The 14,761-nt window shown below is 47.4% G+C and overlaps 1 protein-coding gene across 5 annotated transcripts in view; it reads right to left on the reverse strand.

The window, feature by feature from the left end:
* TDRD9 (tudor domain containing 9) overlaps nt 1–14,761 on the reverse strand; it is a 151,675-nt gene that overhangs the window by 61,986 nt on the left and 74,928 nt on the right. For all 5 annotated transcript variants that reach the window (XM_075926469.1, XM_075926470.1, XM_075926468.1 and 2 more), the window contains 5 exons: nt 13,422–13,519; nt 12,832–12,963; nt 6,070–6,235; nt 5,914–5,977; nt 5,265–5,328 (listed from right to left, as the gene is read on the reverse strand). In XM_075926469.1, coding sequence (XP_075782584.1) covers nt 5,265–5,328; nt 5,914–5,977; nt 6,070–6,235; nt 12,832–12,963; nt 13,422–13,519 — 524 coding nt within the window. The remainder of the gene's footprint in view (nt 1–5,264; nt 5,329–5,913; nt 5,978–6,069; nt 6,236–12,831; nt 12,964–13,421; nt 13,520–14,761) is intronic.

Consider the following 14,761-nt stretch of genomic DNA (forward strand, 5'->3'; position numbering starts at 1 on the left):
TTTTAAGTCAGCGCACACACCCATTAGGGCGTGAGAAGCAACTAGTCAAGGAACTAGTTGACTATCTAATAAGCTTATCCTTATTCAGCAACAACAAGTGAAAACTACTAGCAAAAGACACAACCCTGCTTCCCGGCGGCCGGTTTCCCCAGCTATCCAGAGGAGATTGGGGGGGGAGGGGAGGGCCAGGCGGGCAGCCAGCAGAAGCAGGGCTAGACTGGGGACGGGGGGGGGAGGGGAGGGACTGGATGGGGGAGATCAGGAGGAGGAGGACGGGAGAACCAGCCTCCGGAAGCAGGGCTGGACGGGGGCAGCGGTACTGGCCAGAGGAGATCGGGGGAGAATCGGCCGGCTGGAAGGGGGGGACCGGCTGGTGGAAGCAGGGCTGGCCTGGGGACGGGGGGAGGGAGAGGGATACTGGAACTAGCCACCGGAAGCAGGGCTGGCCAGGGGAGATCGGGAGGAGAAGCGAGGGAGAATCGGCCGGCTGGGAGAGGGTGGGAGGAGTGGGGCTGGTCGGGGGGTGGGTCATCGGGGGGAGTGGGGCTGGCCGGGGGAGATTGGTGGGGAGCGGGGAAGAACCAGTCGCCAGAAGCAGGGCTGGACAGGGGAGATCGGGAGGAGAAGTGGAGGGGTGGGGGGAGAGCGAATCAGCCAGCGGGAAGCAGGACTGACCTGGGCACATGCAGACTCAGGCACACGAGTGAGTCCAGCCCCAGGGATTCCATTTTGCCGCCCCCCCCCATACCCTTCCTTGAGTAGTTGCCAACTGCCTGGTTCGTAGACACATTCATGCAGCATGAGCACATCTACCAGCCAGGCAGTTCGCAGCTACGGACTGTTACACCTAATAATAATAAAACTTACCTAATTAGAAAACACCGGACATTTTATATGTCCAGTATTTTCTCAATTGTTTCCCAGACAGAACCGTCAAATATCGGACTGTCTGGTACAAAACTGGACAGCTGGCAACCCTACCCCTCCTTGCACCCTCTCTCCTAGCCAGATACCCTACCCGCGATCTGCTCCTGCTCGCACCTCCTGGAGTGCCCATGCGGTGCCAAGTCCCCCAAGCCCTGGCCCAGGTTGGGCGGAGGATACAGCCAGGTGAAACATTGAAAATGTATTCGTTTTTAATTCTTTTTTTGTATGTTCTAGATTTGATAGGGAGGAACTGGTTGAGAATTTGAAAGTGGAAGGCAGCTTGGTGAAAGTAATCATGAAATCATAGAGTTCACAATTCTAAGGAAAGGTAGAAGGGAGAACAGAAAAACAGAGAAAATGGATTTCAGAAAGGCAGATTTTGGTAAGCTCAGACAGCTGATAGGTAAGGTCCCATGGGAATCAAGACTGAAGGGAAAAACAACTGAGGAGAGTTGGCAATTTTTCAAAGGGACATTGTTAAGGGCCCAAAAGGAAGGTATTCCGCTGCACAGGAAAATAGAAAATATGGTAAAAGACCACCTTGGCTTAACCACGAGATCTTGCACGATATAAAAATAAAAAAGGAGTCATATAAAAAATGGAAACTAGGACAAATTACAGAGGATGAATATAGGCAAACAACACAGGAATGCAGGGGCAAGATTAGAAAGGCAAAGGCACAAAATGAGCTCAAACTAGCCAGGGGAAAAAAGGGAAACAAGAAGACTTTTTATAAATACATTAGAAGTAAGAGGAAGACCAAGGACAGGCCCACTGGTCAGTGAGGAGGGAGAAACAGCAGCAGGAAACTTGGAAACGGCAGAGATGCTTAATGACTTCTTTGTTTCCATCTTCACCAAAAAGTCTGAAGGAATGCCTAACATGAATGCTAGTGGGAAGGGGGTAGGTTTAGAAGGTAAAATAAAAAAAGAACAAGTTAAAAATCACCTAGAAAAGTTAGATGCCCACAAGTCACCAGGGCCTGATGAAATGCATCCTAGAGTACTCTAGGAGCTGATAGAGGAGGTATCTGAGCCTCTAGCTGTCATCTTTGGACAATCATGGGAGACAGGAGAGATTCCAGAAGACTGGCAAAGTGCTAATATAGTGCCCATCTATAAAAGGGAAACAAGAACAACCCAGGAAACTATAGCCCAGTTAGTTTAACTTCTGTGCCAGGGAAGATAATGGAGCAAGTAATTAAGGAAATCATCTGTAAACACTTGGAAGGTGGCAAGGTGATAGGAAACAGCCAGCATGGATTTGTAAAGAACAAATTATGTCAAACCAATCAAATAGCTCTCTTTGATAGGATAACGAGTCTTGTGGATAAGGAAGAAGCGGTGGATGTGGTATACCTAGACTTTAGTAAGGCGTTTGATACAGTCTCGCATGATACTCTTATCGAGAAACTAGGCAAATATAACTTAGATGGGGCTACTATAAGGTGGGTGCATAACTGGCTGGATGACTGTACTCAGAGAGTAGTTATTAATGGCTCACAATCCTGCTGGAAAGGCATAACAAGTGGGGTTCTGCAGGGGTCTGTTTTGGGACCGGCTCTGTTCAACATCTTCATGAATGATTTAGATAATAAGCGTACTTTCTATGCCAATAAGTTTGCAGATGATACCAAACTGGGAGGGGTTGTGACTGCTCTGGAGGACAGGGTCATAATTCAAAATGATCTGGACAAATTGGAGAAATGGTCTGAGGTAAACAGAATGAAGTTTAATAAAGACAAATGCAAAGTGCTCCACTTAGGAAGGAACAATCACACATCCAGAATGGGAAGCGACTGTCTAGGAAGGAGTACAGCAGAAAGGGATCTAGGGGTTATAGTAGACCACAAGCTGAATGAGTCAGCAGTGTGATGCTGTTGCAAAAAAAGCAAACATGATTCCGGGATGCATTAACAGGTGTGTTGTGAGCAAGACACGAGAAGTCATTCTTCCGCTCTACTCTGTGCTGGTTAGGCCTCAGTTGGACTATTGTTGCCAGTTCTGGGCACCGCATTTCAAGAAAGATGGAGACATTGGAGAGGGCCCAGAGAAGAGCAACAAGAATGATTAAAAGACTAGAGAACATGACCTATGAAAGAAGGCTGAAAGAATTGGGTTTGTTTATTTTAGAAGAGAGAAGATTGAAGGGGAACATGATAGCCATTTTCAGGTATCTAAAACGGTGTCATAAGGAGGAGGGAGAAAACTTGTTCATCTTGGCCTCTGAGGCTAGAACAAGCAGCAATGGACTTAAACTGCAGCAAGGGAGGTTTAGGTTGGACATTAGGAAAAAGTTCCTAACTGTCAGGGTAGTCAAACACTGGAATAAACTGCCCAGGGAGGTTGTGGAACCTCCGTCTCTGGGATATTTAAGAGTAGGTTAGATAAATGTCTATCAGGGATGGTCTAGACAGTATTTGGTCCTGCCATGAGGGCAGGGGACTGGACTCGATGACCTCTTGAGGTCCCTTCCAGTCCTAGTATTCTATGATTCTATGTGTTTATATTTTTGGGCCGCAAAAAAAAGTACTGAAAAAAACGTGTTCCAACTAAAGTAAGAAGTTTGGGAAACCGTGGTCTAGCCAGCTTTCTATCCATCTTATAGTCCATTTCTCCAATCCATATTCCCTTAACTTGCTGGCAAGAATATTGTGGGTGGCCATATCAAAAGCTTTGCTAAAGCTGGCACTGGAGGCTTTGGGGGGGGACCAGAAACAACTTATTTGAATATTCAGCATTTGCTTAATGAATATGCAAATATATGAATGAATGTTCCCAGTCCTCCAAAAGATCGTGAATGGATTTACTGGTCCTTGTGTCAAATAATTTGGAAACCCCTGCTCTATTCTATTCTGTGCTGATTAGGCCTCAACTGGAGTACTGTGTCAAGTTTTGTGAAATATACTAGAGAACATACATCCTGGATGCATGTGCACTGTGGAATTCTGCAGAAAAGGTAAGAATGTCCCACATGCTAGCCTGATGACTTTCTGTTCCAAGACATGTAAAGTCTGAGTGTAGAACCCCTTGTATCTGTAAAATGGTTAAGACTGGCTCCTGACACATACCGGATTAATGTAATTGTTGGAGAGGGAGTAAGAACAGCATCATTCCTCATACGTTCTTGGGTTCTAGCCACCACACAGAATCACATTATGCCAAAGCCAGAAGAGACTACTGTGATTTTCTCATCTTGACTTCTTGTACCACATGTGCCATAGAATTTTCCCAAAATAATCTCTAGGGGTACATCTAGACTACAGGCTTCTGTCGACAAAGAGCATCTAGACTACAGCCAGTTCGATCGACAAACAAGCCGCTTTTTTGACAGAGTCTAGACGCTCTCTTTTGAAAAAGCAGTGTGAATGCAATAGCGCCTTTTGTTAACAAAACTCTGTCAACAAAAGGCATTATTCCTCGTAGAATGAGGTTTATCGCTGTCAACAAAACTGCCACGTTCTGTCGATGGCAGTAGTGTAGACGCAGATATAGTTTTGTCAACTAAAGTCCACTTTTGTTGACAAAACGCTGTAGTCTAGACACACCCTAGAGGACTGAGCATATCTTTTAGAAAAATATCCTATCTTGATATAAAAATTCAAGAGTCCACCAAACTTTGGTAAATTGTTTCAATTATTAATTAGTCTCAATTAAAAATGTACACCTTATTTCCATTCTGAAATTGTCTAGCTTCATCTTCCAAAATTCATCTGGACCATGTTATACCCATCTCTGCTAGATAGAAGAGTCCATTATTAAATATCTTTTCCCCATGCAGGTACTTGTAGACTATTATCAAATCCCCCCAAAACCATCTTTTTGTTAAACTTAACAGATTGTGCTCCTTAAGTCTGTTACTAAGGCATCTTTTCTAACCCATTAATCATTAGTGTGTCTTTTCTACAAATCCTTGCTGGATTCCATCGTGCCATGGCAGGTAAGAGGGTGCTGAGGAGGGGCCATTTGTCCTTTTTTACCATCACACAGGAGCATGATGTAGCACAGTATGCGCACATATCTCCACAAGAAACTGCTATTCCAAAGCCTCTTACATTCATGAAGCCAAGTGTGCAGCTGCAGCAGGTCCACACTGATACATACTTGAAAATGAAACAAGGTTTAGGATAGAAATATTTTCAGAAAACCATCTAAAGAAGAAATGAATAATAGAATAAGGAGCACAAACTAATGTTGTAGAGATTATATTTTAAGCTGCTAATATTAGTCCAATTAACAGTGCAGAGGCTCTACAAAGCTAAGCAAATACATCTTTATGTTTGTTAAATTTCATTGGAAGATCAGCCCTTTCATTAGAATGCTAGAAAACATGATTACCTTAAATGCATTCACAAGTGCAATGCAGTCACTCTTACTATTGCCAGAAAAACTCATTTTGTTCCTGGGAATGCAAACAGAATGGTATCACAAGATAAACAATGAATACGTTTAAGGCTATTCTATAAGATTCCTACATCACCCTCATCACGGTAGCATCTCAGTGGCCTCCAGCACAGCATTAGGCAATTGTCATGTGTGGTTTGTTCTCGCTCATATCCTCACCCATTGGGTCACTATGCAGCACAGTGTTTGATAGGGCTTTGATTTTTTTTATAATGTGCACACTGATATGTATTTATTTGAGAGATGGCAAAGATAAAAACATGGCTTGCACTTAGAGCAGATGGTAGTGGGTTGGGAGTGGTAGTATTTAGTTCATATGGGAATCCATTCCAGTGTTTCATTCTGGTGCTGAGAAAGCATGGTGCTCTCTACAGACTAGCTTTATTCTTATAGTAGAAAAGCACAGTAATATATTCTCAGCATAGTGACTGACAAGTAGATGACAAAAAGAGATCAACCCCTGCCTTTCCAAAGAGCTTACAGTCATGAAAACAAAACCCTAGGCCTCCTTGGAGAAGCAGCATGGCTGGCTGGCTATTTGTTTTAAAAACAAAAAAAGTTAAATATCATGAAATTTAAATACCTGAATCCATCAAGATGCTGCCTGAAAGGCACTGCAAAAATGTTCTTCAAAGAGAGTGCTGCAGCTGTAGCAAAAACAGATGGAAATGATGAGCTGCAATACATCTGGCTGTAGTTTTATGAAGACTTCATAAATGTTTTTTCTTCTCTCACCTACCTATAATAAGGCACTCTTCTAAACATCCAAAGACGTGGCCAAGTACAATTAGCTTTCCGAGCTGCTGGTCCACAGGTAATTGTGCCAACACTCTTCCTAAGAAGGTCAGCTCACCATCATAAGGATTTTCTTCTTTGGTGTGTGCACTAATTGTAAGTGCTCCCATCTTTATAAAATTAATTATTTAGTTAATACTACATGACTCAATCAGCCAATAAGCAAGATCTTTGCATAAAAAAAGTGTCCTAGAATTCAAGACATCATTGAAACTAGAGGCAGAAACCACTATAGGTGATTGGTGGAATAAAAAGGTTGAGGAGATTGAACCAATTGAAAATGCTCACTTTTTTGCAGCTGAAACTTGTGTGGTCAAGACTGAAGATGCAAATGAACTGCACTACTTTTAAATTGTTATGCATATGCTTGGGGAAAGCAGGATATGTTTCATATCATTAATGCTCCTCCCTATGTTTATGATTAGGAAGCCCAGGTCCTGTGCAGAGTTATGCAATATCAGAAACATCCCCCCCCCCCCATCCAGCATCATCTGAGTGGGGAACAGGTGGATAAAAGTTTGGAATGTATTTATTAAATAATTCTCATGGTGCATGATTTCTCTACTATTTCTTTCAGTCCTGGTCTACACTGAGAGTTTAGGCTGAACTTAGCTGCATTAGGTCGATTTTCTACACAATGAGACCACACCACCAAGCCCCTTCTATCTACTTCAAGAGCCAATAAGGTTGATTTTGGTACTCTTGCTTGGAAAGGACCAGGTTTAGGTCCCACTGGGGAATGGATTGTTTGACATGTGGGTAGAGCCTGTCCATACCTTTCAAGAACCTGTTAACCATCGGGTTAGCAAACAACGTTTTGCCCCCTTCCCCTGGGTGGAAGGCCGAGATGGCTGCCAGGTGGACCTTAATGGAGGAGGAAGAGAGATGCTGGAACCTAAGGTCCAGCAGGTAATCCAGGACCAAGGGGACTGAGGTCCATCTCAGGTGTACCCCCTTCCGGGACGCCCAAGAGTAGAATCGCTTCCACTTAGCCAGGTACGTGGATCTAGCGGAGGGTTTCCTGCTACCCAGTAGGACTTCTTGGAGTCATTGAGAGCACTGGAGCTCCTGAGCCATTAGCCGTGGAGCTTCCATGCTGTCAGGTGGAGGGACTGAAGGTCTGGGTCGTGAAGTCTGTCCGAGTCTTGGTATATGAGGTCCCGTACTAAGGGGACGGCTATGGGCCTTTTGCACGAGAAGCTGAGGAGCATCAAGAACCAACGTTGCCGGGGCCACGCTGGAGCGATTAGGATTAATAATGCTCTGAATTCCCGCACTTCCAACAGGACCCAGTGGACTAGTGAGAAAGGCAGGAAAGCATATAGGAGGCCCTAAGGCCAGCAAAGGAGGAGAGCATCCCACAGGAAACCCTGGCCCTGACCCATGAGGGAGCAGTAGTGGGGCACTTGGTGTTCTGCCCCATGGTGAACAGGTCCAGGTGGGGAAAGCCCCAGGCGTGGAAAATGGATTGAGCGACATCCCCGCACAGAGACCATTCATGGCTCACAAATGACCTGCTCAGTCTGTCTGACAAGACGTTCTGCAAGCCCGGGAGGTACGAGGCCATCGGGTGGATATCTGCCCCGATACAGAGCTCCTATAGGTGGACCGCCTCGGAGCACAGGCAGGCGGCCATTAGGCCATAAGTGCAGGCAGCCATTAGGCCCAACAGGCGCATACAAGTCCGGGAGGTGGTCACCGGAAAGCTCTAAAGTGACTTGACCACTGACTGCAGCGTGAGAAAACGGGAGCTCGGTAGAGAGACTTTCTGGGACCCACAAATTCTATTGTCTGGGTGGGAGTTAAGGTGGATTTGTCCAGGTTCAGGAGGAGATCAAGTTCTTGAAAGAGCTCGCAAACTATGATGATGTGGTCTCTCACCTGGGTATCCAACTCCCTCCCTCCCCCGAGGAGCCAATCGTCCAGATAAGGGAAAACTTGGACTCCCCTTTTTCTGAGCTTGGCGGCCACTACCACCATGCATTTGGTGAAGACCCAGGGAGCCACAGAAATGCCAAAAGAAAGGGCCGTGAATTGGCAGTGGTCCTGACCCACGGTGAAACGTAGAAACCTGCAGTGGAAGGACGCAATCGAAATGTGAAAGTAAGCATCCTCCAAATCGAGGGCAGTGTGCCAATCTCCGGGTGCTAGGGAGGGGATAATGGACGCTAGAATCACCATTTTGAATTTTTTCTTGATGATGAAGAGGCTTAGGGCTCTGAGGTCCAGGATAGGGCGGAGGCCCCCCTTTTGCTTTTGGGACCAGGAAGTAGCAGGAATAAAAGCCCCTGTTCTGAAACTTTGGGACGGCTGGGGGAGGGAGGGGGGGGGAAGAGACGCATTCCACCAGCCCTAATGAGAGGAGGTGAATTACTTCCTCGTGTACCAGAGGCTCTTGAGATGGGTCCCTGAAAGGGGATGGGGTAGTGGGCTGGGAAGGTGGGGATGAGAGGAAGGGAATAGCCTAGCCCAATTCCACTATTTCCAGGACCCATCGGTCTGATGTAACCGACTGCCAGGCCTGGAGGAAGAGGGAAAAAGCAGTCCCGGAAGGGGAATGGGGAGACTGGTACAAGGCCCTCGGGGGTCCCATCAAAATCCATTGGGGTCCAGGAGGTTTGTTGGGGGGCCCCTGGTTGGGATCCTGGGCCGGGCGGGAGCGGCATTGGTTGTTCCTGCCATTATTACCCCTTCCCCTTTGTTGGGTGTAATCAGGGAGTAAGCCCTGTGGGGGCATTCTAGGAGTGTTCCTGTTAACATACAAACGCCTCTGAGTGGCAGGAGTATGTAGGCCTAAGGACTTCAATGTGGCTCTCATGTCCTTCAGGCCATGTAGCTGCTGGTCCAAGAAGAGCAAGGTGCCTTCAAAGGGAAGGTCCTGGAGTGTATTTTGGACCTACAGCAGCACCCCTGAACTCTGGAGCCATGAGTTGCAGCATAGGACTACCCCAGTGGCCATGACCTGGGAAGCCGCATCAGTCACATCTAGCGCTGCTTGCAATGCTGCTTGAGAAACTGCCCTCCCCTCTTCTTGAAGGGCCTTATATTCTGCCCAGGAGTCCCGGGGAAGTAAATCCATGAATTTGGCCATCGATGTTCTAGCCATATCTGGACAGAAGGACCTTCTGGTTGGCAATTCGGTACTGGATGCCCCCGGAGGCGTAGACCTTTCTGCCCAATAAGTCTGTCTTCTTGGCCTCTTTGTTTTTTGGGGTAGCCGCGGGTTGCCCCTGCCTCTCTCTCTGGTTAACCACCTGTAAGACCAGAAAGCCAGGGGGAGGGTGGGAGAAGAGGTGCTCGTTACCCTCCTGAGGGACGAAGTACCTCCGCTCTGCATGCTTAGGCGGGATGGAAGCTGGGGTCTGCCACAGGGCTGCTGAAATTTTGGCGTCCATCTTGTTGATAGGCAACACCACTCTGGATGGGGTATCGGCGTACAAGATGTCGACAGTTGGATCCGAGTCCTCAGCAATCTTGTCCGCCTGGACCCCCAGACTCTGAGCCAGGTGGCGGAGTAGGTCCTGATGGGCCCTTGTGTCCATCGATGGCATGGGGGCTAGCACTTTGTCCGGGGAAGAGGACAATGACCCCTTTTCTGTGTCACCCACCGGGGCATCCATACGTCCTGAGCCCTCTGAAGTGGCTCCAGAGGGAGAAGGGGGAGGTTAGTTTAAAGAGGCCATACTCCCCCCAGACCCGGGGATGACTGGCCTGGAGGCAATGAGTGCATTGAGGTGGGAGATCAGACCAGAAGAGTAGCCGATGGAGGGACCCGCAGGCCTGAAGTGACCGAGGCCGGTCTGGGAGGATTGGAGCCCTGGCTCTAATGGTAGGCCCAGCGAGTCCAAAAAGGCCACTGCCCAGGTGGTTGGGGAGGCCAAGTCTGTTGCAGCATCGGAATTGGGATCGGCTGGCCCCACTGCTGTTGGAAGTGCTGCCGAGAAGGGCGGTGCCAGGACCGGTGCTGAGAGCGGGACCTGAAGGCCCTTGATGACCATGATGATTCCACTTAAGATTCGGAAGAATAGTCCAATGCAGCCCATGGTGGTGTAGATGCTGAATGTGCTGCAGCATGCTGCGACATAGCTTCAGGACTGCCACGGTGCCGGGGGGTGGAGGGGTGGGGAGGGAGCACGGCTATGGCAGGGTCACCGGGCGGACCAGGGGCCACGGTTCCAGGGGGTTGGTGCGGGCGTCAGGTGGGTAACGCGGGCTGCATCCAGTGCTGGTGCCTGTGCTTCTGTGTGCGGTGCCAAGAACAGTGCCGCATGGGGCACGTGGCTTTGCACCTCGTGCGCCGACTCTCGTGGTGCCCTGGAGGAAGAGTGGTGCCGAGCGTCCCCATGCCGTCTAGAAGGTGCTGAGGTAGCTGGAGGGAGATGACTCTCTGCCTCCAGAGCCCCCGGGGTAGACGGGTCTGGGAAGTCGTCTGGGGAGCTGGCGTCTCGTCAACGAGAAGGATAGTTGCCCAACCTAGAAGGTCCGGGTTGTGGAGTGACTGGCGCCACGTGCCCCACTGTAGAGCACACGGAGGGCACGTGCCTGAGCGGGGACCAATCCCCATCAGGCTGCCTCTTCCTGGGTGGTGCTGGCGAGTGGGAGCGGCGCCTGGTCCTATGTGGTGCCAGGGAGATGCGGTGTGCCAAGTGTCATGCACTGAGGCCGGTGCGCTGCTGGGTGCCGGTGCCGGCTGAAGTGCTGCCTCCATTAGAAACACCTTGAGCTTGCGTTTGGTCCTGGGATTGAACACTTTGCAAATCTTGCATGCGGCTGTTTATGTGAGTCCCCCAGGCACTTCAAACACGAGTAGCGTGTGTCACTACATGGCACAGACTTGCTGCACCTCCTACAGGGCTTGAAGCCTTGCGGGACAGGCATGCCCTGCCACGGGCACACGGCGCACAGCAGCGGGGTGAAAGAGTAAACACAAAGGAAAATCTTTTCAAATGGATTTACGGGTACTTAACTGAAGAATGTTGATAACAAAGAAGAGGCATTAGCAAGGAAAACAACTTGAGGGAAAGCTGAGGGTTGTTCCAATGACTGTCACAGTGGTAAGAGAGAACTGAGTGGGTGAGGGGACCAGCAGGGGTAGATATATGCGCTGATATACCGGCAGGGGGCTCCCTTCTGGCCCTAAGGATACTGCTGAGGGAAAAACTTCCGATGACACATGCACACTACGCGCACACACATATATTGGAATGCATGTGAGCAATCACTCAAAGAAGAATTTAATTTCCTGTGTGCCAGCATGGCAAGCAGACAGCATACCTAACCATAAGTTCTCAAGGTTGAAGATGAGCACCAGTATGGAGCGTGCAAGAGATTGTTGACCTACTGCTATGTGGGGAGAGGAATCTGTTCTCGCAGAATTAGGAACCAGCCAAAGAAATGCAGGGATGTCCAGCAGTGTTGAATGAAAATAAAGGAACTGAGGCAGTAATATCAAAAGATAGAGGAGGCAAACTGACAGTCTGGACCACTGCCACAAATACGCCACTTCTAAGGAGCAGCTGCATGCAATCCTTGGGGGGAGCCAACCAACTTCCCCAGCCAGTCCATGCATTCCTCCCAAGATACTCCCTCAAGCAGCCTTGGGCAGCAGCATGGAGAACAGCATGAATGAGGAAGAGGGAAAGGAGGAGAATGGTCAGCAGGAAAACTGATGTCACCAAGAGGCAAGAACTTTTTATAGCTTTGGAGATGATCCCCTCCCTCAGGACATCTCACAGTCAGGCATGCGTCCCACGAAGGACACTCTGCTGAGTTCACATTGTTTATCTTGTTAAAAGTGAGTTAAGGCAATTGGGTGTGATGTGTGGTGCAGTCTGTGACTAAACAGCACAGGGTCCCCAGAACAGTTTATTAACCTGGAGACGGAGCAGGAATCCTTCCTGCTCATTTCTCAGACTAGGGATGTGAACAAGTAGTGCTGGGGGGAGCCAGCTTAAAAGCCGATTCAGCCCAGCACTGGTTCCGCAGTGCCCACCCCCACGGTGCTGTCTCTATCACAGGCACCATGGGTGGGGGGCAGGGGAGACTTCTGCAAAACAGCCTCTGTCCATGGCGAGCCTGGCCCAGTCACAGGCAGAGGCTGCTTCGCGGCAGCAGGTCTGAGCTCCCTGAGGACAGAGGCCGCTTCGTGTCAGCAGCCCCTTTCCACTCGGACCCCTCATGGACAGGGGCTGCTGCTGAACCAGCCTCTGTCTGCAGTGGACTCAGGCTCACCATGGACAGAGGCTGCTCCATGGGAGGCGTAGCAGCCTCTGTCTGAGGGGAGCTCAGACTACAACCCTTAAACACCCGCAGACAGGGGCTGCTGCCAGACCAGCCTCTGTCCACGGCCAGCCTGGGCCGCGACTGATCCCTGCCTCTCCCACTGCCCCCACAGCAGCCTTTATCTGCGGGGGCGCTCAGACCCACCCCCCCCAGACAGGAGTTGCTGCCACCCCATGCTGCTGCCAATGTATCACAAGCAGCAGCGCAAGGTAGCAAGAAGCTCCCCAGGAGTGGGGCCAGAGCACAACGGCTGCCAGCCCCACTCCTGGGGACTACAGAATTGTGGAGTAACCAATAAGAATTCATGCAGCTACTCAACTATTCAATTACCCAAAATCTATCATTCCTAGTTCAGACTATTGATCAATTTAATGTATATTTAGAATCACTGGACTTTAGCAAAACAATTAGGAGACACGCCTACCTCCTTAAGTTGAAGGATGGTGCGCTCAATGTCATTTATAGTGGGAGGAGAGAGAGCTGTTGCCAATAAGGCTCTTGGCTCCCCCATGTCAAGCAATTTAACCTTTAAGACTGTACTTCCTAATGGGCATCGCTGAAAGGAAAAATAAATTGGGAAATGTTATCTTTTCACAAATAGCAGATATTAGCTCAATTAACTCACTAACTGTATGAAATGCATCCTTTTATAAAAGCCACATTTTAGACAGACAGCCACAAACTCCACTGTATTTCTCACTGTTAAGGACAGATTCTACTCTTGTCTTATTACATTTAAGATAATGTAGTTTTATTAACCTGATATGCATTCCTCTACAAAGAGAAAATTGTTGCCATAATATATCTATTTTTTAAATAGAAGTGTTATTATACCAGCTTAATTCTATATTACTAAATATTAGTCAAATTACTAGCTACTACTCCAAAACATCAATAATTTTCACACTCTTTGAACACGTGAATAACTTTCATAATCACGTATTACCTTTACAAATAATATAGCCACACTTATAACTTGTATCACTAAATATAGACACAATCATATTTTCTCACCAGGATCTCAGGTATTGCATTCTCCGGTATATAGTTTGTCCAGAAATCCTTGTATATGAGCCTATAGCAGTATCCTTTGGAAACACGCCCAGCTCGGCCTTTAAATAATACAGCGGATTTAGGTATGCTTTGGCAATGATTTATAAAGTAACTAAACCTCAGACTAAGACTATGTTTTACTAATTAAAAGGTTTATTCACACACACAAAATATTTCACTACAAGACAATGTAGCCAAGCTAAGACTCAAAAAAGGAAATTCAAGGTGAAAATCCCATCTTAAATTTAATTCCTCAATTTATGCATCAACTGTAGAATGAACCCTATAATGGGGATCCAAAGTCAGGGTCTGGAAGATAGGGTTAAGGACAACTAGTGATAACACAGGATATTTGCACTGAATTTTTTGTTCGGTCAAAGACTCGTGGAATATGGGCAAATCACTTAAGTCTCTATGCTTTAGCGCTCCTACCCATAAAATGGGATTAAATACACTTCTCTGCCTCGCTAGGGCATTGCCAGGATAAATACATTAAAGAGTGTGTGGCTCTCAGATGGTTCCTAAAAATACCAAAGAAAGATAGGATTATCCCAGAACTCACCTAATCCATGAAGTGTACAAGTCGTACTGAGTACATCTTTGTTTTGTATAGCAATCTCTCACTTTATTTAATATTACTTTTTGACAAAATGTGCACAAGCCCTGATCCTACATTGTGCACCCTGCAAAGATCACTGCAGGATCATTACCTTAGACTAAGTTCTATGGAACTGGGACTTCTCAGGCACACTTCTGCTATTGTACAGTACCTAGAACTCTGATAATTTATGGATTTCATATAATGCTTGCAGGGTGCACATAATTTAAAAGAAGACAAGCAGCATATTAAGTTTCCAAATTTATACACAAACAGATCAGGGAATCAAGTGTTTCAATGAGAAGGATGCTCCTAAATCATTTCTGAAAAGGGGAATTCAGCTCCACAGTCACATAAGCACTTTTGAAAATGTCACTTTAGAATTTATCATCCTCTTATCAAAAAAATCTTAAGAAAAAAAAGAAACTAGGGACTTTATTACATTCTCCTCTTTGAAAGGAAAAAGATGCTTTGTCCCAACGCAAGGTCAGAAGATACAGTCTGTAAATGCCAAATGAAGTGTACATCATGTTTGAGAAAGAAAAGTACATTTGCCCAGATCAGAAGCTATCGTGCACGGAGCTGGCCTTCTTTCTGGATATACCAAAACCTTATATTCCTTGGCAATGTGGTTCTCATGAGCCTTGCTGCCATTGATTCTCCCCTTCCTAGAGCACAAAGGATAAGGTAGCTATGATTGCTG

The sequence above is a fragment of the Pelodiscus sinensis genome, chromosome 4 (assembly GCF_049634645.1).
Source record: "Pelodiscus sinensis isolate JC-2024 chromosome 4, ASM4963464v1, whole genome shotgun sequence".
NCBI lineage: Eukaryota > Metazoa > Chordata > Testudines > Trionychidae > Pelodiscus > Pelodiscus sinensis.